Below are 22,944 nucleotides of genomic sequence, written 5' to 3'. Positions count from 1 at the left end.
CATTCTGAACCACTTTGATCCCCTTCCAAACATTCTCCAGTTGCTCTGGCAATCTGACTTCCATCAGGATAGCCAGCTTTCTTTATTCCTCTACCCCCAAGAAAGAATTAATACCTGGGGAAAAAAAATCAAACTTAAGTTTTTTAAGTTTTAAATTTTATTTGAAAAATACAATACACAGCAGAGAATTATTTCTTCCCCTACTGCTCTTTCACAAAGCAAACTGTATGGTAAATGGAACTGAGATATTTGGCTAGGATAGATCCTGAGAAAAGAGAGGCCCAGTTAGAAGTGGAATAGACAAAGTCTGCCAAATAAGGTTCACCTCTCTTTTAACGTAAAAGATCCTTTTAGATAATCTTAGGAATCAGATAAAACATGTGCAGAATCTCTGCCATGCAAACAGAGACTACTGAAATTTTCAGGCTGACCAATTTATACTGACCTGGGCCCCAAGTAACTAGAATAAAAAGATGTTTTTATCAGAAAGACATGTTTGCCTGCTTTCACTAGACTACCTATGTACATATTTACAAATGAATATTTTCTTAGATGAGTTTTATCCTTATTCTCAGTAACAGCATCATGGTTAAGGGCTCTTTGCTGACTTTTTGCCTTATGCACGTGTATCTTTTTATTCTTCTGAATTTCCTTCATGGCAGGATCACTCACTGCACAATCTTGGGTCCATGACACTTAAATATTACAGATGACCTTACTCTGATCCTGGTTTAAATGTAGATTTCTGAGGAATTTATAACTCCTGCATTCAGACCAGGTTTAACCAGGTACAAAGATACATTTATATATAATATATAGCTAAGGCTTCCAACAAGAAAAATGTGACTAATTGGTTCCTTGAAGACTGATGCTAGAACCGAGAGAGCAGATCTCTTTAAGCCTTACTTGTAATCCTGCCTCCTAAGATATTATGATCATTTCCTCCACTTTCATTGCCAGTAAGTGAATTCCCCATCACTGTTATTGCCTAAAAAGTCTTTAATGAGGGTCAAAGGCATTCCAAGCTTTTTTTGTGTTCTAAATTTCTACCGGAACTGAATTTTCTAGAGAAGTCTGAAAGGTAGAAATGTGAATTTTCTGTTGTTGTTTTCTTTTTTTCTGGCCCTACTAAAAGTGCTTTAACTCCCATGGTGATGAAAAAGAGTAAGTAACATCTATTTTGGGAGTAATGGACAAGTCTTTGGTTATATTTATTTTCTGATTTCTGTTAAAATCACAGAGAAAATTAAAAGTTTATTTCCTTTAGCTCTATCAAGGTTGGGAAGAATCTTCTCAGTCAATTAACCACTTCTCATATAAGACAAAGCTACTCTGCGTAGCTTTGAAAATCACAAAGTTATTGTTGAGCAGTACATTGAATGGTTTTCTCAGAGTCCAATTTATTTTCCTTATATTATGATTTTCATCCTTAATTCCACATGCTCAGTGTAAGGGAAGTCCCTCAGGGCCTCTCCTGAGGGCTGGGGTTAGGGCATGGGGGTGAGGGTTGCAGGAGAGACATCTGATTTAGGTTTTGACTTTACAAAAAACCTCACATCTAGACTCTTGACGTTATTTTTAAATAGGATTATAAATTGGTTAGTATATTGTTGTGCTTTGAAAAGTGTTCGTTCTTAAAACACAAATGTTTAAAATACAGCATAACTTTTATAACTTTATTTTGGCATGTCTTCATTTTTTGAAATGTAGATAGTTGCCCAGGACTCTGTTGACCTCTGAAAGGCCTCGATGTGTCCAAAATGATATGGCAGCTGTGGCATATTTAAAAAGAATACTAGGGTCAGAAAATCTAAATTTAAACTTTAACTGCCTCTTACTAGTTGTGTGGAATTGGGTACATTATTTAACCTGTGTTGTCTTTATTTTTCTCCTCTGTAACACTAAAGCCAAATTCTTAATGTTTACCCAGGGTTACTGTGAAGATTAAATGAAATAATAAATGAAAATGTACTTTGTAAACTATAACGTACTACACATACACAAAGTAAAATACATTAACTACATTTCTTACTTTTATATAATTTAAACTGTGTTGTCAGGGTGTGGTTCTTTGCTATTTAAATTATCTGGAAACTTGACTAGTAAAAGAATGGAGCCTTAGACCACTCTTGAGACAATTATCAGTGGAAAAATGCTCAATAAATAGGTATCATTGCTAAGGACTTAGTCACTTTGACTATCCTAAACACTGCCTGAATTCAAAAACTACAAGTCAACAATTAAACCACAACTGTCAGGAACAAAAATCCAAATAAATAATTTTTAATTATGATACATTACTTATTACAGTAAAAATTGGCATTTTCCCCTTCAAAAGCAGAAGCACCAGTCTTAGAATTTATAGTATGAATGGTATTTTAAATGAAATATAGCATAATATTATGTGCAAACATTATTTTAGTACAGAACATACTTTCTAAAAGTAAAGTAATTTCACACACTGAAATCTGTTAGAATGGAAATAAGTCATGCTGAATAATGAAATAAAAACCCCCATGACTTTCAAAGTCCACTTCAAATGAAACATGGTATGCTGCCGAATAGAAGATACATGAAAAATTAAAAAGCTTGACTAACTCAAAATAGAGGGACTTCTTACACAAATATGACTCACGTAGATGTTTCTTTTCACATGGTCTCAGTGATTCTGTGAGAAACTGAAGTGAATGTTTTATTTCAGAATTAATTTTTGTTCATTGGTCATCATTTTTTATTGAACACCTACCTACTCTGTGTGAGACTTTGTTATAGGTGCTGGGGAGACAGAGAAGAAAGACACAGTCCTGCCCTTGAGGAGCTCACAGTCTAGTGGGGGAAACAGATAAGTTGACACTGATTTTTAAATTATAAAAACGATTAGACAACTTGATAAACGTTTTTGTCATCAAACACACTTTGGGTGTTATGAATGGATGGTGAAAAGGGACGATGTCCAATGCAGTGAAAGACCATCTGCTTCAATATCATGTGACTTCTGCGAAGGCAGTGATGTGGTTCTGCAAAAAGAAAAAGGAATTACAAAGTCAGAGCCCTGGGAAAATTGGCTTTGTAAAAGATTCAGTGCTTGTACAAATAATCATTAGCCTCATATAAAACTGTAGCCCAGGTATGTTTAAACTGCAAAAGCATACAGCATTATTCAAATGAGTTGTACATGTTGTTACATAAATTTGGCTGCTAATTATATATTTTATTCAATATTATTAATTAACCAAATAGAGTAAAATGTTATACCTGCCTTATTCAAAATTAACACTGAAATTTGGAGAGATAAAAATGGCAATGCCAGGCATGTTAATATTCTGTTCAGCATTAATGGAATTTTAATGCTGCATGTTGAAGTTTCAGATTAATTGCTCCCTGTGAGACAGATGGCATAGAAGGAGTGGTGAAATGTTCAGACTGAAATTGCATTTGCTAGTTGACAAAGATCTCCTTTAAACACTTCATTTTTGATGCATGAATCCAGACTACAGACTGCAATCTCTGTTGTTTACCTCAACCAGAAAATTCTTTAAGGAGGTTTTTAACTTTTTGTTGTCGTTGTTTGTTTAAGCAACTGAATTGTGTACAAAGGAACCCTGCGGAATGGCTAATATTTAAATGGTTTCAGACATGCAACAGGCCATACCATGGCTCCTGAAATATTGCAGTGGAAAATCGACATGACATAATTAATCATGCCACATATAGGTCATGTCAAGAGCTAACTTAAGTGACAGCCTCAACCAATAACAGCAGCATTATGGAAGGATTTTACCATCAAATTACCTGTTTGGAATGTTTTTCATAGTAGCTTGGACTCTTTGTAAGTCAAAGACATCATAAATAGAATTTCACGTAATGAATGCATGCCATGAGATTTCTTCCATGTGTGTGTAACTCTTTTCAAGTTAAGGTGTTTTGAATAGCTAAATCATTTTCTGAATGTATGTGAATAAATTAAAATTCATTTTCACTGAATTGAGGCATATTAACCACAACTAGAAGGATATAACTAACCACAGCTTAAGGCATTATTTTCTAGGTGTGACCCACTTAAGCCTAGAGAAAAACAATACCAGTAAGAATCAGTAGTGAGCAGAGCATGCGGACCCTTTTACTAAATGCTGACAAGACCTTCGATATTTTAATTTCCCATTTAAAAAAAATGCATGATGAAAATGTTGGCAAATTCAACAGTTCATCTCTAAGTTTTCTTGAGTTTTTCTTCCAAAAGCACAAGCATGACTCTAGGACAAAAAATATTTGTCAGAGTTATATAATGCACTATGATTGAGTAAAAGCAATAAGAACTATGGAAACAGTACATCATAGTTTTATTTCTGGTGGCCCCATGGGGACTTGAAATCTGTGAACTGAAATAATACAATTTGATATACAGTGTTTCAGTATAAAACTGACAGGAGTGCACTCCTCTGGACAGGACCTAGCACATTGTAATTTCTGGAAAGATGTTAAGATATAAATTGAAGATTAATTGGTCAGTGGCAAATGGAGGGTAGGGAAAGGGTGAAGACATGACAGTAAAAAGAAAAGAAAGGAGATTAAAACAAGGGAGAGAAAATAGATGCTGTTCCAAAGGCCACTGGCCTAGGTATCAGTGTTCCCTTAACTTAAATAATAAAGTGTCCACAAGTCTCATTAAATTTGCTGAAGATGATCCTAAGGGAAGGGGACAACCATCACTTTGGAAGATAGAACTGAAATGTTAAAAGACCTTAATAAAGCAAAGAAAGTATCAGAAACAAATCACTGATAGTCAATGAAAGGGAGAACACAAGCAGAGTAAGAAAAACCAAGGGATAGGTACAAGCTGGAGAGAGTGACAAAGAATGTGCAATGACTGACTGCAAGGAGAACATATAAATTATCATCTAAACCTGGACATGCTGGGGGAGAAAAGGGATGCTAATCATACACAGGAATGACAGGCTTAAACTGGGGCTGTCCCAAATAGGGATGCGAGGTCACCTTAGAAATGAGACATTGAATGGATAACTGTAAGTGTGCTATTGAGAACCAGGAAATCCTGGATTCAGTCTTGCCATTTAAAAGCACGTTTTGGTGACCACTAGCTCTTCCTTTCACTGCCCATAAATTCTGAACGATAATACCCCTTTCTTTATGCTAAGTCATTACCAGGTTAAACTTCAAGGGTAAACAGTTTGTTTCCAGACGGACTCCACTTTTAGATCCCAGGGCTCCGGGGAAACGCCTGCTTTTTCCAATTAGTACCCTTTCACTTTCACATCACAATTAAGTTCTAATCTCTGAGTTGATTTTTCCTATTTGACTTGAATTAGAAGGGTTCTACTTGGGGCTTATCATTTAAAGGTGGTCATTAGATAAACAGATGAAAATAAATAACAAAGTGACTATGAAAAAGGAAGAGGAAATAAAGGGGAAATTTAATAACAGTTTCCAAGTACATTAAAGGAGTATACAGAGAGCACAGGGGCCACCTGTTTATTAATTTCACTAAGAGCAAATAAACCCACACCACAGACTGAAAGAGATGGACCTTATATCTCAGTATGATTTCAGAAATAAGATGAATTCTCATCTAGCACAGGAGCAGTTTTTCCCTGAAAAAATCTAGAAAAAGGACAAACTAATTACTTAAAGTACCTACCATCTATAAGACTCTATGATTCTATATTATAACAATTACATGAATGTAAATGCATGATTTGAAATATTCAAATGGTATAATTCCTATGCAGGAAGTTATGATATTGCTCACTTCATCAGCATTTTTCTCAGTAATATTTAAAAAAACAGAATTGCACTTAATATTTTCAGATCACCTGTCTTGAGGAATGGACTCCCTATGAGGCAAACTAGGTGACAAGGATTTTCCCCTTTTAATCTGGCTGAATTCTTAATATGCAATACTAAATCTTATTAGTAGATGATAGTGCAAACACTCAACAGGCAAACCAAAAACTCATGCATAGAAGCTTAATTCAGAGTCACAAGAAGCAAGTGGTCATATAAATCATCAGTGCAATTATACATACAGAGGATTAGAGTGGAGATAACAAAGCTTGTGTCCAAAGAGTTGAAGGTTAGAATATGCTACATCCATTAGAAAGTGTTCATTCAAGTCCACAGCAAATCAGTGAGCAAAATACTGAATCCAGTCCTTGAGTGCAGAGGTCCCATAGAAAAACAAGCGCTTGTTTCTGAAAAGTAGTTTTGGATTCTTAAATTTGATAAACTCTAAGTCTCTAGCATGTCAATTTTTGAAGCCTTAAGTTCTATGTGAAAATTTCTGTTTTCCTATTTATTCTATATCCCCAGTTGTATAAATTACGCTTTGGAATTTTAAAAAGTTATTTAAAACAAAACTGTCATTTACTTATGACATGAAAATTTGGTGATGACTTGCCACCTGACAAGATCTGCCGCCTGCCATTTCTCTTTGAGAAAACAGAGTGAGATGCAAAATGAGCACCTCAGGTAAGAAAACAAAAAATAGTCACTACTATTAAGGGCTACTTCATTGAAGAATGCTAATTTCCCATTAATGAGTGAAAAAAATCAGGGAAAAAACAAAATATATTTGAATAAATATATTCAAAATTTTATATTGAATAAAAATAACAATAACAACCCAAACAATCTAGTATCTAGATCCCTTTTTGTTGTAATGGAAACCTGCACAAAAGGACACGGTTTCTGTATTTGCCTTAGCTTTGCAACCAACTCCAACACCAGTGCGCTCTAGCGCACATACGTTTATTGCCTTAATTGAAGGTGTTCACAGTGGCTGATTCCCATTATCCAGCTGAAGAGCCTTGCAAGACAGCCTTTAAAGGACCTTCCCTGTGAATTTTCTTCTTGACCACTCTCAATAGGTTGGATTTGGGACACCTACAAAATGTATTTTATATATTATTTCAGTGTTTATTTAAATATTGACTGACTTACTTGGATAAAGTGCTAGTCTATTTAAAGTACTACGCTGTTATATTGCTGGACCAAATGCTGAGGTTAAATGTAGTTCCAGTTTCTTTCTTTCTGGGTGATTATAAACAGCTTTTGTTTTTTAACAGGAGGTTATCAGCAATCAGCTTTTATGCTAAACTTAAGCATAAAATGGGATCTGTGCATATGATGTCTAACTCAATGATTTGTGTCCTCAGCTTTATTGGTAAGAAAGCTGTGTTGCACAGTGGACTCTGCAGTCAGGTAGTGTGAATGTCAAGTGTTTGAAGGTGAGCTCCGTACCAACTGAAATTTTCACAAGCAATTTAACCTTTCAGAGACCTAGCTTTCTCATTCGTGAAATGGAAATAATAATACATATTTGAATGGATTTTTATTAAGATTAAATGAGATGGTATGCACAAAGGTCCTTGTCTCTACTCAAACGTATCACTATATCAATAGTTGTCTGTAAAAGCCAGAGAAACAAGATAAAAAAGTAAAAGAAAAGAAAGAAAAAGAGAGAGAATGAAGTCAAGAAGATTTTTATAATTGGTTGGAATTTCACAATGCTATAGTCTACAATTCTAATATCCAAACAAACTTTAAAACCGAAATGTTTCTGGTAAAATTGGTGCAAGCTCATTTGGTGGTAAAAAACAAACCTGAAGAGCTGTGAGGCAATTTGTACTCTGTTATGCTGCAGAAATATCCATCTTTGATTAAAAAGTGATGTCCAAGATCCTGCTTGTGTAACAGAATACACAGCATTTTTCCCTAAAATATAAAATATTTTATTCCTGAACAACATCTAGCACTAATGATTTAGGATAAGGAATCATGGTCCTATAATAATCAACAATTATTACAGACACAACCTACATTTTATCAGGGGAAGGTGGATGGATGTCATACTCCCAAATATTGGCTATCTTTATTTTGCTATTTGCTTCCTTCCTTCATTCACTGTGTCTCTTGATGAAGGCAAAATGGGTAGGAGAAGAGAGAAGGAAGAAAAGCAGTAGCATATGAAGTGTGTGCTCTTAGACTCTACTTTGTCACATTGTTTTCCTCCTGGTAGGTTGTGAAGTTGGTGAGTATTTTAGAAAAGAGAAATGATGTTAGGTCCACATTAGAAGAAATTATTAGAGAACTTCAAACTTGAGACTACAAAACATTGTAAAGTTCATCTAAGCAATTTCTTGTCTTAAAAAGTTGGGGATGTGAAGACATAAAAGATAAGTGTGATAGAACCAGAGTTCTCTCAGGAAAGACGACTTTTTGGGAGCTATTTCTTTTTTTATAGTGGTTCTGTTTCAATTCAGAGTTTTATATTAGCTCAGAGTTTTGTTTCTTCGCAGGAATTTCCTTTTACACCAGTCTGAGAACCACTGCCAAAAGATACAGAAAAGTGATTAGTTAGCAATGTGAGCACTGCCAGGTAGATACAATCAATTCTTTCTTAAAATATTATTTCTCTGGTAAAAAGAGCATTGCCTAAAAAAGCAGTAATCCTGAATGATTTCCAAGAAAAAAAAATCTGTGTTTAAATACTTCTGGGAACAGCTGCACATTACTTTCCTTGCTTAGAGCTTCACGGGGCATAAGGTATTGAGAAGATGTGTAATAAACTCTTGGGTTTCACTGTAACCCAATGTTTCCCAATGAACCGACATGAAACTCCAAGTAAGTCTATTAATACTAATGTGTTTATGATCCTTAGTGGATGTGGGTATCCCTGGACTCTATCCAAAGTTTCTTAACTTCCCTAACTCTAATGACCTGTCCAACATACTTTTCGCCCATATTCACAAGCATGTTCTCAACCATCAACCCAGTTTACCTTCTGGCCTACCTACCTCATACTACAAAGTTTCTTTGGTCATTTTAGAAATTTCCCAACGAATAATTTTTCATCTGCTCCAGCTCACCTTGCTTCTTTTTAATTCTATTTCTATTACATTCATTCTGGACCCCATTTGAACTCTCTTTAATGGCATCCTCAAGTCTCTTGCCCCAGTGCTCTTACCTCACTTGCCAGATAAAACCTTGGTGCAAGCTGGTTCCTCTATCTGGAATATTTTTCTCTCCTTCTCCCATGGCCACCAGTCCTTCAGATCTCTACTTAGAGGATGTTGTAAGCATCGCTAAGTTTGGAAGGGTCCCCGTTTATATGCTCCTCTAGCATAGCTATCATCACCCTGTTCTGAATATGCTTATAAAATTATTTATAAAATCTGTAAAAGTACAGACTCATGAGCCTGTAAACTCATGAGTCCTGGGAAAGGTACCATAGTGCTGCTTATTTGATATTTGTTACGTGTTTCATATATTACAAACTAATAACAAATAAAATTTTACTATACATAACGAATGATGGTAAAAAAGGTAACTCACCCATAAGTTGTACCCATGCCTTATGTTACACTAGTATTTTAATCTAACTAATGGCTTCTTATTTATTTTATTTCTCTTTAACTTTTTTTTTTTTTTTTTTTTTTTTTTTTGCGGTATGCGGGCCTCTCACTGTTGTGGCCTCTCTGGTTGCGGAGCACAGGCTCCGGACGCGCAGGCTCAGTGGCCATGGCTCACGGGTCTAGCCGCTCCGCGGTATGTGGGATCTTCCCGGACCGGGGCACGAACCCGTGTCCCCTGCATCGGCAGGTGGCCTCTCAACCACTGCGCCACCAGGGAAGCCCTCTCTTTAACTTTTTAAAATGCATTATATTTGCTAAATAAGCAGCCCAATGCTACTTGACAGAGAAGAATCAGAGGATGTGGGTAATGGATCAAGTGCATGATAAGTTCTTGTATAACCAAGAGCTGATTAAAACTCCTTATTTAAAAACTTGCTTATTTTCAGAAAGAGGTACCAGTCATTAAAAATCTGGATGAGCTACATCAAGAGTAATTTCAGAACTATTCAAACCCATAAGGGCCATTAGGCATGACACAGATACTTCAGAAAAATTTTGTAAAGGTAAACATTTTGAATATATTTACCATACAAACCAACAATCCCATTCCTAGGTATTTATCCAAGAGATTGAAAAATACACATTTACACAAAAACCTGTGCATGAATTTTTATATCAGCTTTATTCATAATTGGGAAAAACTGGAAACAGCCCAAATATCCTTCAATTGGTAAATGGATTTTAAAAATGGTGGTACATCTTATACAACAGAATACCACTCAGCAATAAAAAGGAAAAAAAGAAAACAGGTAACAACATGAATGAATCTCAAATTCATTATGTAAGGTGAAAGAAGACTCAAAAGGCTACATACTACATAAGTCCATTTATATGACATTCTGGAAAAGGTAAAACTATAGGAACAGAAAAAAGATAGTGGTTGCCAGGGGTTGGGGGCTAAGGGGGGGTTGGCTACCATTTTAGGGTGATAGAAATGTTCTATAACTTGATTGTGGTTATGATTACATGATGTAGGCATTTGTCAAAACTTATAAAACTATATGCTAAAAAGGGAATTTTATAGGATGTAAATTATGCCTTTAATAAACCCCATTTAAAAGAAGTAGTACCATTAAGCCACTCTATGAATTAATTCTAAGGGCCAAGTGGTGACTAGAATTTGATTTGTCAGTTATTGAACTATTGTTTCAATATTTGTTTCAGTCACAAAGAGGGAAATACAAAATAAATGTATGGGAAGGTATTCAAAAGATGCAAATTAAAATGAGGTACTTCATTTATTTTTGACCTATATGATTGGTGAAGATTGTTAAGAACAATATTCTCCATTCTTGGTTTGATGTGAATCAAACCAAAAACCTTAAGAGTATTCATCCTCTTTTTTTCCAGCATTTCCACTTATATAAATATATCTTAAATAAGTTATTAATTGAATTTACAAATATATCTATTTTAGAGATGTTTACCCTAGTATTGTTTATAATTGTAGGAAATTGGAAGTGGAAGTAGTCCTCTGCCTAACAAAGGTAATGATTAATTTATATAGATTAAAGCTTTTCAATGTAATTCTATATTGTAATTCTATGTGTACAGCACAGTGATTACGATTTGGAGCTCTGCAGTGATAAACATGGAACATAAATAAAAAATGGAAAAAACAGTTCTGTATTCCAATTTCAGAAAGCAGGTTATGTGACCTTGGGCAAATTACTTAACCTCTTTAAGTCTCCTTCTCTGTAAAATTGGAATAACAAGCCACGCTCAAATGATTTCTGTAAAAACTAAAATGGCCTTTTATGTATGATGTTCTTTGCATAATTCTGGACACATATTAGGTTCTCACTGAAGATTAGCTTTTACAGTTATGTTTGATATGATTATATATTCATTGATCTGTGAGCATACTCATGATATACTGTTACATGAGCAAAAGCTGGCTACAGAAGGGAGTATCCAGGGGTCCTGTACCACACACAAACTCAGACACATACTCATGGGGTCTCGAAGGCTATTTTAAGAAAATATGTCCAGTGATTACTGTGGTAGGATATGGATATTTCCTATTAATTACTGTTTTGCTTACCCAGATTTTCAAATTTTAAATAATGTACATAAGTTACTTGTTGCTCCTTTAACAGAAACAACAAGCAACAAAAACTAAATGTGGTTGTTTCATAAGACTGGGAATGGGGTCATTGTTTATTTTCCTAGTTTTAGTCAAACAAAACTGTATTTTCTCTACCAAAAATGTTCATAGTGTCATGGTGCTCTGGACTGATTTTGAAGGCTGCCATAGTGTCTCTAGGACAGTCTACCAAAAGGGAACCAATCTGAGAGAAGAGGGGGATAAATGGGTGGAAGTAGTTTTCCATGTGTAACTAACGATGTGTGCACTGAGAATGATTTTTTTAATCCATCATTGTCTTATTCTGTCCTTAACTAATGACTGCACAAATCATATAATTTAAAAATGCAGTCATCAACTCTATATTTATTCATAAAATGAGATGAGAGAGCTTGTTTATATTCAAAAGTAATGTACTGAAAAGACACTTTTATAAAAGGCCTGCTAGATACGACTGAACAAAAAAATCTGGCTTTTATTCTTTGTATAGTATATTGTGATTTATAAATAGTGTGGAGAAATAAATAATGAATATATGTAAGTACAAATAGGAAAGATGACATATGGCAAAGTAATATCAGTATATGCTAATTTTTCTAACCTAAAATGTTGATGCCTGGGTGGAATTTTTAAGCTTCCTTTTCCAATTGCCTTTTTTAAGCAATATTAAATTTAACAAATGAGAACAGAGTACAGCATGTAAACATTGATTCACTTCAAATATTTTTCATAAGTGCTCAAAGCTTAGATTGAGAAAAAAGGCCTAAACTATAAAGATATTTTGTTCCACTAACTATTCCAATATCTGATCACTAATACAGTTGTTTTGACAAGGTCCTATGTAACATTTACATTACAGTTCAGCAGCTCTGTTAAACAAAGATTTGCATTATAGAAAAGTAACTGAATCTTAAATAGATTGCCACTGTTATTCAAGCACAACATTTTGAAACCTCAAAAGAATTTATCATAGAGAGCACTGTAACGTATAATCATATTTGTCTTGGCAAGAAACCACAGGATTGTTTTGCTGTTGCTACGACACTAATGTATGCAACATTTTATACTATAAGATTTTCTGCCACATGTGGTATGTATGACATAGACGATCTGTATAAATTTTTAAATCCGTGAAATATATCTTTAAGGGTATCCTATCTTGCAATAAAATGAAAATCCTATTAAGGGAATCATTATTGTTACAGGAGGGAACTAACTTGTGTTAAGCACCTACCATGTGCCAAGAAGTTCATTTGGGATCTGTTAATCCCAACAATTACTCCATAACGAAAACATTATTATATCAATCTTTTTGGAAAAGGAGAAGAGGAATAATTTGTCTAACCCCACCTAGTTCTAATGTAGACAAACGAAGCTTCAGACTCAGGACTGCCAGCTGCAAAAGCTTGTCTCTCCAACCTCCACCTCACCCCCACTCTGCCTAAATTTCAGCTCAGGCTTCACCTTGATTTCTGTGATTTTATAACCTGCAAAACAGTCAATGTAAATGTCAATGCATGGGCTTTCCTGGGTCACCGTGAATTCCCTTAGAATTTTCCTATCCATATAGTTTTCCTTCGCAGTTGCCATGGGAATTAAACAAAACGTGGTAATTTCTATCTGTATTAGTACACACTCCTTATGCCATTTCTAGATTTTTTGAACTGTCATCACTGGTTACCACTTTCACTCAGGTGATGGTTCTGTTAATCAGGAAGTGCTTTCACACAACGAAGCTTCTTGGGTAGTACAGGTTAGTGAAAAGTCCCTGACCTGATGTACAAAACTGTAATCTTGTAAATTATTCCTAGCATTACCTTCCCTTTCTTGTTGTTGGCAAGAGGGAATTACCCTTGGTTTAAATGATTAGCTCACATAAACCTAAGAAAAAATGATGCTTAGGCTTAGATGGAAAAAAATTTTTTTTCTCAAAAAGCATTTCCTATACCTGGCCCTATCCACTAAGTGAGCTCTCAAAATGATCTCAAATGAGCCAGCCATAAGTGGCTACAGTGGCCTGTTCTATTTGCCTTAATAAAACTATGTAGATTATCAACTCCTCTCAGATTTATTGGAAATATTCCATTTTCTATCAAATCCCATCTATCCTTACATTTATTTTTAAATATTTTTGTTCCCTTGCTAGATAGTGAGTGTCCCTTTCTTTACATTTGCTGTTTGGCACCAGTTAAAATTGATAATGCAAAAGCATACATCATTTGTATGTTTACCTATGCAAATCTGAACAGCAGCATTCTGCCTTAGAGCGAGAACAAGCAGAGGGCAAGAGGGAAAAAACAAAAGCACTTAGTGTTTTGTTTATGGGATTAATGCAACTTGACCCAGGAGGATCCCTGGATGGAAGGAAGTCAAGGTGCTCCTTTACTGTTAGTTATGGTCAAGAGAAATGTCTGAAGAGAGGACAGGAAAACTCCATAGATGAAAGGTCAGCAGGTTTCTTGAGGTGGGTAGGGTGGACGGATAGTTTTCTTAGTGACACCCTGGTCAGCAGTTAGCTCTTTTTCACTGTAAAGTACTGGTATGGTTAGATAACCCCTGCATATAGATCGAATGCTTGTGTGCCCCCAAATTCATTTGTTGAAACCTAATCCCCAACATGATGATATCAGGAAATGGGGCTTTTGGGAGGTGATTAGCTCATAAGGGTGGAGTCTTTTATGAATGGGATAAGTATTCTTATAAAGACCCTAGAGAACTCCCTCACACCTGCTGCCATGTGAAGACACAGGGAGAAGATGGCCATCTATGAACCAGGAAGTGAGCCCTCACCAGAGACTGAATCTGTCAGTGTCTTGATCTTAGACATTCTAGCCTCCAGGATGGTGAGAAATAAATTTCTGTTATTTATAAGCCACCAGTCTATAGTATTTTGTTACAGCAGCCTGAATGGAGTAATACAACTCCTCTGATCGGAACCAGCACCTGACCAAGAGAGACTTTGCCAAATGATGCCTGGTCAGTCAACATGGCATAACATGGCTGTATTGAGGTCTAGTCCATGTCATCTTTATCATTTATCTGGATTTTTACAACAGCCTCTCAGATTGGTTTTTGTTTGATTTTGTTTTGCTGCAGTGTTGCTCTCCTTCAATTTATTCTCCATTCTGAACACGCCATTTCCTTCCTTACACTCCTGCATGCCTCCCCTTTGCTTACAGGGTAAGAACCAACTTCACAGTGTTGCATAAAAGACCCTTCACAAATTTTCATCAAACATGACAGAAAGTACTTTTCCATATATTTCTTTTTCATTTGCATTCGATCTCTAATGATGTGCCTATTCATGAACTTTGCCCAGTTTTCAATTAGGATGTTTTATATATTACAGACATTAACCCATTGGCAAGTGTGTAGTTTATATCTTACACTTTGTCATTGGCCTTTTAAAACTGTTTTAAACTACTCTTGATAAATTTTATTTTTAAAAATGCTTGAACCTAAATTTTTCTAGTCAGTAATGCAAGAATGAAACAGTAATATTGAGTCCCTCCTTTATAAAATCTACAAATTATCATACTTCGACAATTTTATTGACATTATCTAAGATTTGTCTCATTTTGTCATTGCTGTATTAATTTATTTTGTTATAGATCTTCTCTTTAAATGAATTTTATAATTTTGCCCTGTTTCTGTCACTGCATTTACCACAGTCAATTCTAATTAAGTCTATATTTAAATGGTTTCCATTTTTCCTGCCAACTCATTCATAATATGACTTTTCTCAATTTGAGAGCTCTAGATATTGGTGTTTTGCTCAGTTAACTGGTAAATATCTTCTGGTACAAGTAAATATCTTCTTTCATGAGTAATATAGTTCCTGAATTTTTACACATGTGGTGCTTTATGATTATCTTAACACTTAAATGACCTTTTGGGTGGGAATAGAATTCGTATGTCACAATGTTTTTCATGGAAACTCAGAAGACATTACTCCATTTTATTCTGGCATCTAATCCTATAGAGGGAGAAGTCTGAGGCTAGCATGTTGTTAGTCTTGGGTGGTTTATTAGTTTTGTGTGTATTAGTTTTCAGTAGGCACACTGTATTATAACCTCAAAAGCTAGTTGGCTTCCAACAACAAATGTGTGTATATACCTCCTCATACTACATGTTGGTGGTCAGGTTCTATGGATCTGCTCCAAGCTACAGGTTGGGTGTTGGTCTGCTTCCCATGACTTCCCATTCTGGGACTCAGGCTGTCAGAACAGCCCGTATCTGGAACACAGCCTTCTCCTGGAAGAAGGCTCAAGAGCAACAGGGTGGGCAGAAGCTCATGATGGCTCTACAAGTTTCTGGTTGATGGGCCATCTATCAGGTTCACTCACATGTTATTGATCAAGTCCAAAATAACTGGAGCAGGAAGGATACTCTGCCTATAGAAGAGGGTAGTTAATAACTGGGAACAACAATACCATCTACCACAATATTTATAGAATTCTTTCTTCAGTATTGAAATTTGAAAATTTCACTGAGAAATATCTAAATTCTTGTATATATTTTAATTTTCCCTTGTATCCTGTTAACCCTTGGAGCCTAAAGATTCAAATATTTATTTGGAAGGAAAGTTTCCTTATAGTATTTATCTGAATATTGTTATAGCTTCATTTGTCCTCTTCTTTAGCATCTACAGTGATTCACATGTTACATTTCTGTGATATATCCTTCATATCTATTATTTTTACTCAGATCAATTTTATTCTTTTGTTCTTTTACTACAAATTCTGAAACCTGTCCTTAACATAACTGATTTCACTTTCTCCATTGTGGATTTTGTTCTTTATGGTTTCTAGTATTAGTTTTAATCTTGCCATGACATTCTTTTCTTACATTAGTTTCCTAATTGTGCCATTGTGCCAGCTATCTTTCATCTCTCATTTCACATATTTTCTTTAATTTCCTTGACAGTAGAAAGCAGATATTACCTACAATGAATTTAATTATCTTGTAATCTTTTTTCCTCAAAAACGTATTCTATCTCTTAAAATATGTCTCTCTTCTGTGTCATGAAATCGTTTTAAAGGATTTAAGCAATTGTCCTGATTATTTATACTTGAATCAGAATAGATTTAGCTCAGTTTAGCTTCCTAAACTGAGTGGGAGAAGATTCAAAGACCCCTGAACTCTTTTCTTGAATAGTCAGGAAATCCTTCACCCAGATCTTAAGCTGAAGAGCTGGAGAATGTAGTTTTATAATATGATTTTGATGCTTTACCAGCCTGAGAGGAGTGGGAGAAGAAGCTGAGGCCATGAACATTTCCAGGAAGGTCACTTTATTTCTATATGAAACTATATAGAAGCTATAATGAAACTATTGCTATGGTTGCTGAAATATCAGGACTGCTATTCTGTTCAGCTTAAACTCTACTACAGGAAGATGGCATAGTCCTTGGAGGCAGCTTATTTATTTTTATTTTTTTACCCATTTTATGGTACCCATTCAGTTCAGGAAAGGGTTCTTTTATCTGGCACGCACCCATATTAATGAGAAGCCTGATCAGAGGAAAGGTTCTTGCCTGAAGGCTTTCTTTTGGTGTGTACTCGCCTACCTGCTAACCCTGCTTCAACATGTTGTTGGTCCAAGGTGTTGAATTGTGCTCTAAATAAGTCTTCTCATTCTCTTAAAGGTCACTCCTATCTCTTGTCCTCACTCTTTGAAATTTTGGAGGTATTACTGGGATCATATAGGATTTTAGCCACTTCTGCAACATTGAACTTCTTTACTGGCAAAGAAAAATTTCACTTGTCCTTTGGTGACATCCATCAAACTGGACCTATTTATACTATATCTAGTAGAAATGCCTATAATTTTACTCTATCTTGTTTTCTCTCTGTGACACAGCTATTAAGATATTAACTCCTACTTTACTCTTGCTAATATAGGAGAGTAAAGCTAATGAATATGTAAATGTTTCCATCTTCATTTCCTAGAAGGAGAGGCAGACTTTTGGTTTTTGGACTCCCAAGAGTAATTAATGGTGTCTTTTTGTTTTTGGAGACCTCCTGAAGCCAGCACCCCTGAAGATTCAGTTTGGGATGCATGGGCCCTTGAAGGCAGGGCCAGAAAGGGATAAGTTTGAAAGGGAGGAGTGGTGCGACTTGGCTCCCTGGGGCCTTCGGCCGGTGGGATTTTGTGGCTCCTGCAAATGAGAGGCACCTACACACAGCTTGTGTCAGGGCCCCAGGACAGATAGGACCTGAAATGGAGATGACTGCAGGTGTGCCAAAGAGAGCTGGTCCCTGGGCGTGATGCATAAAGGCATGTGAGCTACAACCAAGGTCTCTGTGCCCAATTTGGCAGAGAAAAATAAACCAAACACTCTCAAAAGGTTTGTGGGAGTCATAAGGAAGGGGCACAGGAATTTAAATTATTCCAAGGAAATTTTTCCAAGGGACTTTGCTCAATCAGAACATATCAACAGTCAATACGAGGAAGCATAACCAAGACCTCCTCAGGGAGCAGCTGAAGAAAACTGAATAATTTTAAAACACTATAATTATTTTAGTTACACAATTTTTCATGAATATAGCCTCATTACAGGAAGATAAAGAGAAAATGAGAGAGAAAAGGAAGAAAGGAAGGAAGGAAAGAAGGGAGGGAGGGAGGGAGGGGAGGAAAGGGAGGAAGACAGAGACAGCAGAGAGAGAACTATGTCAGTTTCTCTCTCAGACTGGTGTCTGTAGATACCCTTTCCCCTTCTCTCTCTCATCTATACGCTCTTTTCTTTCCTACTAGAGAGAAGTATCTTGTGCGGTGTTTTGCACAACTGGCTTCATCATACACAGACACATTTTATATATATCAACTTACAAAAATTTTACAACATACTAGAAAACTTTCCACATCTTGATTTACCTCATCCATTTTAACTGTGGAATAGTAATAATAATTATAATTCGTAATGATTAAGGGCTTCAGAGGTGCCAGACACTGCTCTAAAATGCTTGACTATTATCTTATTGAACTCTTATGATTATCATTCTATGAATCATTCTATGAAGGAGAAAGCTGAGTCACAGAGCATTTAGGTAAGCTGCCCAAGATCAAAACTGTCAATTGCCAGCTAGTCTACCTCTAGAAACTGTAAGCAAAAGTACCACACTATAATGTACTGGATCCCATTGTAAGAATGTATCACAACTGATGTAATAATTCACTACAGATATACATTTAGATCTTTCATGATTTGATATTACAAATGGCTGTAATAAAGTTACTGGTAACTTAAATAAGTGGACATTGAGATATGATGGGCTACTTTCCACAGATGATTAATTCTTTTCATAAAACCAAATGTAATGAATGTTCAGATTTATTTAGCCTTCAGAAAAATCATGACTTTTCCTCAAACTGTGGTAATTAACTATATGACAAACTCCCTATAATTAAGGGATAAATTGCTGGCATTATATAAGCAAGAACGTTTGCATGCTGTAATTACTCTGTAGTGTACAATTTATCAAGCATGTACTTTGAACATAAGAGGTTATATAAGTACATAACTTCCAAAAGAAACCCTTTGCCTTCTCCATGTAAAACTGACAACCAGAAAATGATAGTTTGGCATAATAATGCTAAAACACTAGGCCATGCCTGTGGACCACACTTTAACACTGGGCCTCCTTTCTCTCCTCAGAGGGCCAGCTTTAAGGATCTAATGTCATTCTCCAACTATCAATTATTAAGATCAACTTACTGGGGAGCGATTTGCATTCACTTGTTTCCCACTGTGAACTATGATGAAAAGCAATATATTTACTCCAAACATTCTTTATCACAGAAAGAAGAGAAAGCTACTGTGGGCTTCTGAAGTGATGGTCTTCCTCCCTTGCTTGCTGATCAGCTCAAATACATGTCCTCTTACCCGCAGAGCTCCTGGGGGAAGCTCCTGAGACCCATGTTCTTCCTGTGGTCTATGTGAGTGAGAGCAGCAGACCACAAACTGTGCAGACAGCGTTCTGCCTTGCAGACAGGGATGGAGAGAGCGGAGAGGGAAGTTGGAGCTCAGCGGGTGAGTATAAATGTGTTAGGTGTGTGAAGGGGAGAATCAAATTAGATTCCAATCATCTTTATTGCCTAACTACCAGAGTGAAGACAAGACACATGAATTTGTCATAAACAAAAATATTAATGAAAGAAAGAAGTTAATAAACACAGATCTCTTGCAATCTATGGATTCTAATAGAATATTTTTGCTTCCATCATCTAACATCTTAAAAGTCACTATAAATAAAAATGAATTTGCATAAAATTAAGAACAGAAATATTTTAATAACTTAATATACATAATGATGTAATGGTATATAAGAATATCTGGCAATGCTAGTAGACCACTAAAGAACCGTTATGCAAATAAATATGTTAAAAGCAGAAGACTGTGATTTTTGTTTAAGTTAATATATTGAGAACTATATAAAATAAAGACTTTATTTTTTATCCTGACCATTTTCTTCAAAGTATGTTTAAGATCTCTTCCTAAATTCTACTGTTTTCTATACTTAATTTAAAATTAAACAAGATTGAATTTTATATGTATTATTCACTTGAACATATATTTTATCACATAAGCATGTGTCTTGGATTACTACATTGTATAATTTTTCTTTGCTGTTTATCAGTGAAATGGACATTTGCAAACTGCTTAACTACTTGGACGTTCAGTTTTCTTAACTGTATAATGAGGAAATTTATTATAAAAGGCCACCAACTAAACCACTGTAGAAAAAATATGAAAACAATCCAATGACTCGAAGAGAAAAGGAATTTATTTGTTTTTCAGAACCATCTAGGGTATGTATGTGGACTGCTCCATGAGCTCATCCAGAACCTAGGGTGTCAAGGAGGGTAGGTCATCTTTAAAAATTAAAGACTATTCCAGTCATTTACCTTTTCCATTGGCAAGGAGTACAGAATGTCCAGGACAAGAGTTTTCAAAGAGATGATCCAGAGCTTGTTGCACCTACCCTTCTGCTCATATTGTATTGGTCTAAACTTGGTTGCATGGTCACACCTAACTGTGAGGGAAGCTGGGAAAAAGACTACAGCTGGGAAGCTGTGAGTGTAGCTACAATTGGAGTGGGAAATTTCAGTAACTAAAAGGAAGAAGGGGAGAAGGAATACTGGTCAACTATTAGCAGTCTTTGCCACTAATAATACTCAGCTTTAAAAATTGTTGTAAAGAACAAAATTCTACTTGTAGAGCACAGAAGTGTTTTTGTGGAAGCAATCAACATAGTATTTGACACATTCTGAATGATCATTCATTGCTGTTTTATTACCATCATCATCATCATCATCATCGTCTAGTGTCTCTATCCTCATCTAAATGCTTGAATTCCTTCCACAGTATCATGGATAAGTGATTATTTAGCTATTCTTGAATCCCTATAGTAAAAAGAAATTTCATTGCTTTTAAGGTGGGAATTCCACTTTCAGAATGTTGTTACTACTTACCAGACATTATTTATCTTTCTACACTTTCATTTCTTTCATCCTAATTGTGATCTCTGAGGCCCCACAGAACAAATCACATCCCTCTGCCATACAACAGTACTTCAGATATTTATGGGAAGATATTGCTTCTTTCTTGGGTTTTCTTTTCCTATAAACTAACCATTTTGTTCCTTCCAGTCTCTTATAATCCATGATTTTGAGTCCACTCACCATCTTAGACACATCTATTTGCTCACTTAAGAAATATTTATTGTCAACTTTTCTATTTTATCAATATTCACCTTTAAACCATGTTGCCAAGGGCAGTACACAGTACACCAAGTTGGTCTGAGCAAAGCAAACCATCAAACCCCTCATTCAGGATATCATTTTCCCTAAGTGGGACTTAAAATCATATTAACTTCTGGAAGCCATATCATGCTGTTGACCCAAGTTGAATGGTAAACTACTATACTCTCTGAGCCTTTTTCATTTGTGCACTTAACCTAGACATACCCTACCCTACAGGAACTTTTTTAAAAAGTCCAAATACAAAACACTTCCTTTATTTCTAGTTAATTGTTAGTTGTATCTTTATTGTACTCTTCCAAGAATTTTTATTCTTTCATCCAATGTATTAATTATCCCTCACAGACTCAGACCATCTAAACCGCCAATTAGCATGTAACTGAACTCTTCATCTAAGATATTGATCAAAATCTGGACGTGTACAGGGCTGAGGGGAAGCCATTAGTAACCCTCTGAGCAGTCACTTAAAGTCTCAAGAAAAGTTATTGTTATCTACCTGCTTCTCTGTTCATTGCTATGCTCAATGAGGTCTTGACCTGCCATTCAAAGTGCTACCTAGTCAGGCTCCCTTCAGCCCAACCTGACCCCCAGTTCCCCCCCTGAGCAGGAGAGCATGACTCTTGATTCCCTGCTGCCAGAACTTTATACACTGAGGTTCAACAAATATTTACTGAGTCCTGATTATGTGCCAGTTGTTACACTAAGCAGTTTCTCATATAAGTGAGGCATGGAAGAAATGGAATATATGCTATGAAAAAATGCTTATATTCTCAAGTAAAACTATCTTATTATTTTGCCCATGTGTGGGACCAGTGTATAACATTACTATCTTGACGCTATGGCAACTTACAGAATGCATCCCATGTACAGACTCAGCTTTTAGCGTGAGGGATTTGCAGAGATGTTTTCCGTGTGACATGCATTGTTCTAAGATGTTGTATTCAGTGACTAAATTCTTGCTAAATACCACATTAGACTCTGAGCTTGTTTTAGTAAATCAAAAATGACTGTGTAGGAACTCTCAAGAGTAATTATTCATTTGCTCTAACAATTACATTTAGAATTTAAATTATGAATCACCTGTACAGATGTTACCTTTTCCAAAGGACTTTCTACTCGAGGAATGCTGATCATTGGCATCTGTGCCAGATTATCTGTGTGTATATGCTCATTTTCTGGTTGTCTTCCTTTGAAATTATTTACCACACACACGACCTAAAATTTTGGGAAAAAATACAGTTAAAGCAAAGCCATGCTCCTTATAACTATGACCCTTGTGAATAGCCTGATAAATCTAATCACAGTAATAAAGTATTGGAATTACTTAAATATTACATGTCTATAACTTTACATCCAGATTTATCTTGTGTAAATTTTAATGGTTAATCCAGTGCAAGCATGTTCAAGAACATTCATCAATTAATATGTAGCTCAGTTAATAATGACAATTTTATTATTCCAAAATTTTCATTAAATTAGGTTATAGTCAATGCTCAAATCAATATAAAAATAAGATCATAACCCTATAAAAATTCATAGCAAGCTAACCTTTCCTTATTGTGGCTAACCTACAACTTAATTTAAATGCTAATTATTTTCCATTGCTTTAAGATCATTACATTCATAATAAACCTTCTACAATTGGCACTTTCTAATTTAGTAGCATC

At 35.6% G+C, this 22,944-nt stretch overlaps 1 protein-coding gene across 2 annotated transcripts in view; it reads right to left on the bottom strand.

Moving 5' to 3' along the window:
* Positions 1-2,984: 2,984 nt before the first annotated feature.
* PLPPR5 (phospholipid phosphatase related 5) overlaps positions 2,985-22,944 on the bottom strand; it is a gene marked incomplete at its 3' end in the record, with an annotated part of 128,611 nt that continues 108,651 nt past the window's right edge. Inside the window, exons 5-6 of one of the 2 annotated variants that reach the window (XM_081224345.1) lie at positions 22,358-22,492; positions 2,985-3,017 (exon numbers count right to left, since the gene is read on the bottom strand). In XM_081224345.1, the coding sequence (XP_081080471.1) occupies positions 2,985-3,017; positions 22,358-22,492 (168 nt within the window). The remainder of the gene's footprint in view (positions 3,018-22,357; positions 22,493-22,944) is intronic. The other variant, XM_081224346.1, reaches the window with a different exon arrangement.

This window comes from Mesoplodon bidens (assembly GCF_964165515.1).
Source record: "Mesoplodon bidens genome assembly, chromosome: 2".
NCBI lineage: Eukaryota > Metazoa > Chordata > Mammalia > Artiodactyla > Ziphiidae > Mesoplodon > Mesoplodon bidens.
Note: the sequence above shows the minus strand (reverse complement) of the source record. Positions and strands in the feature narration are given on the sequence as shown.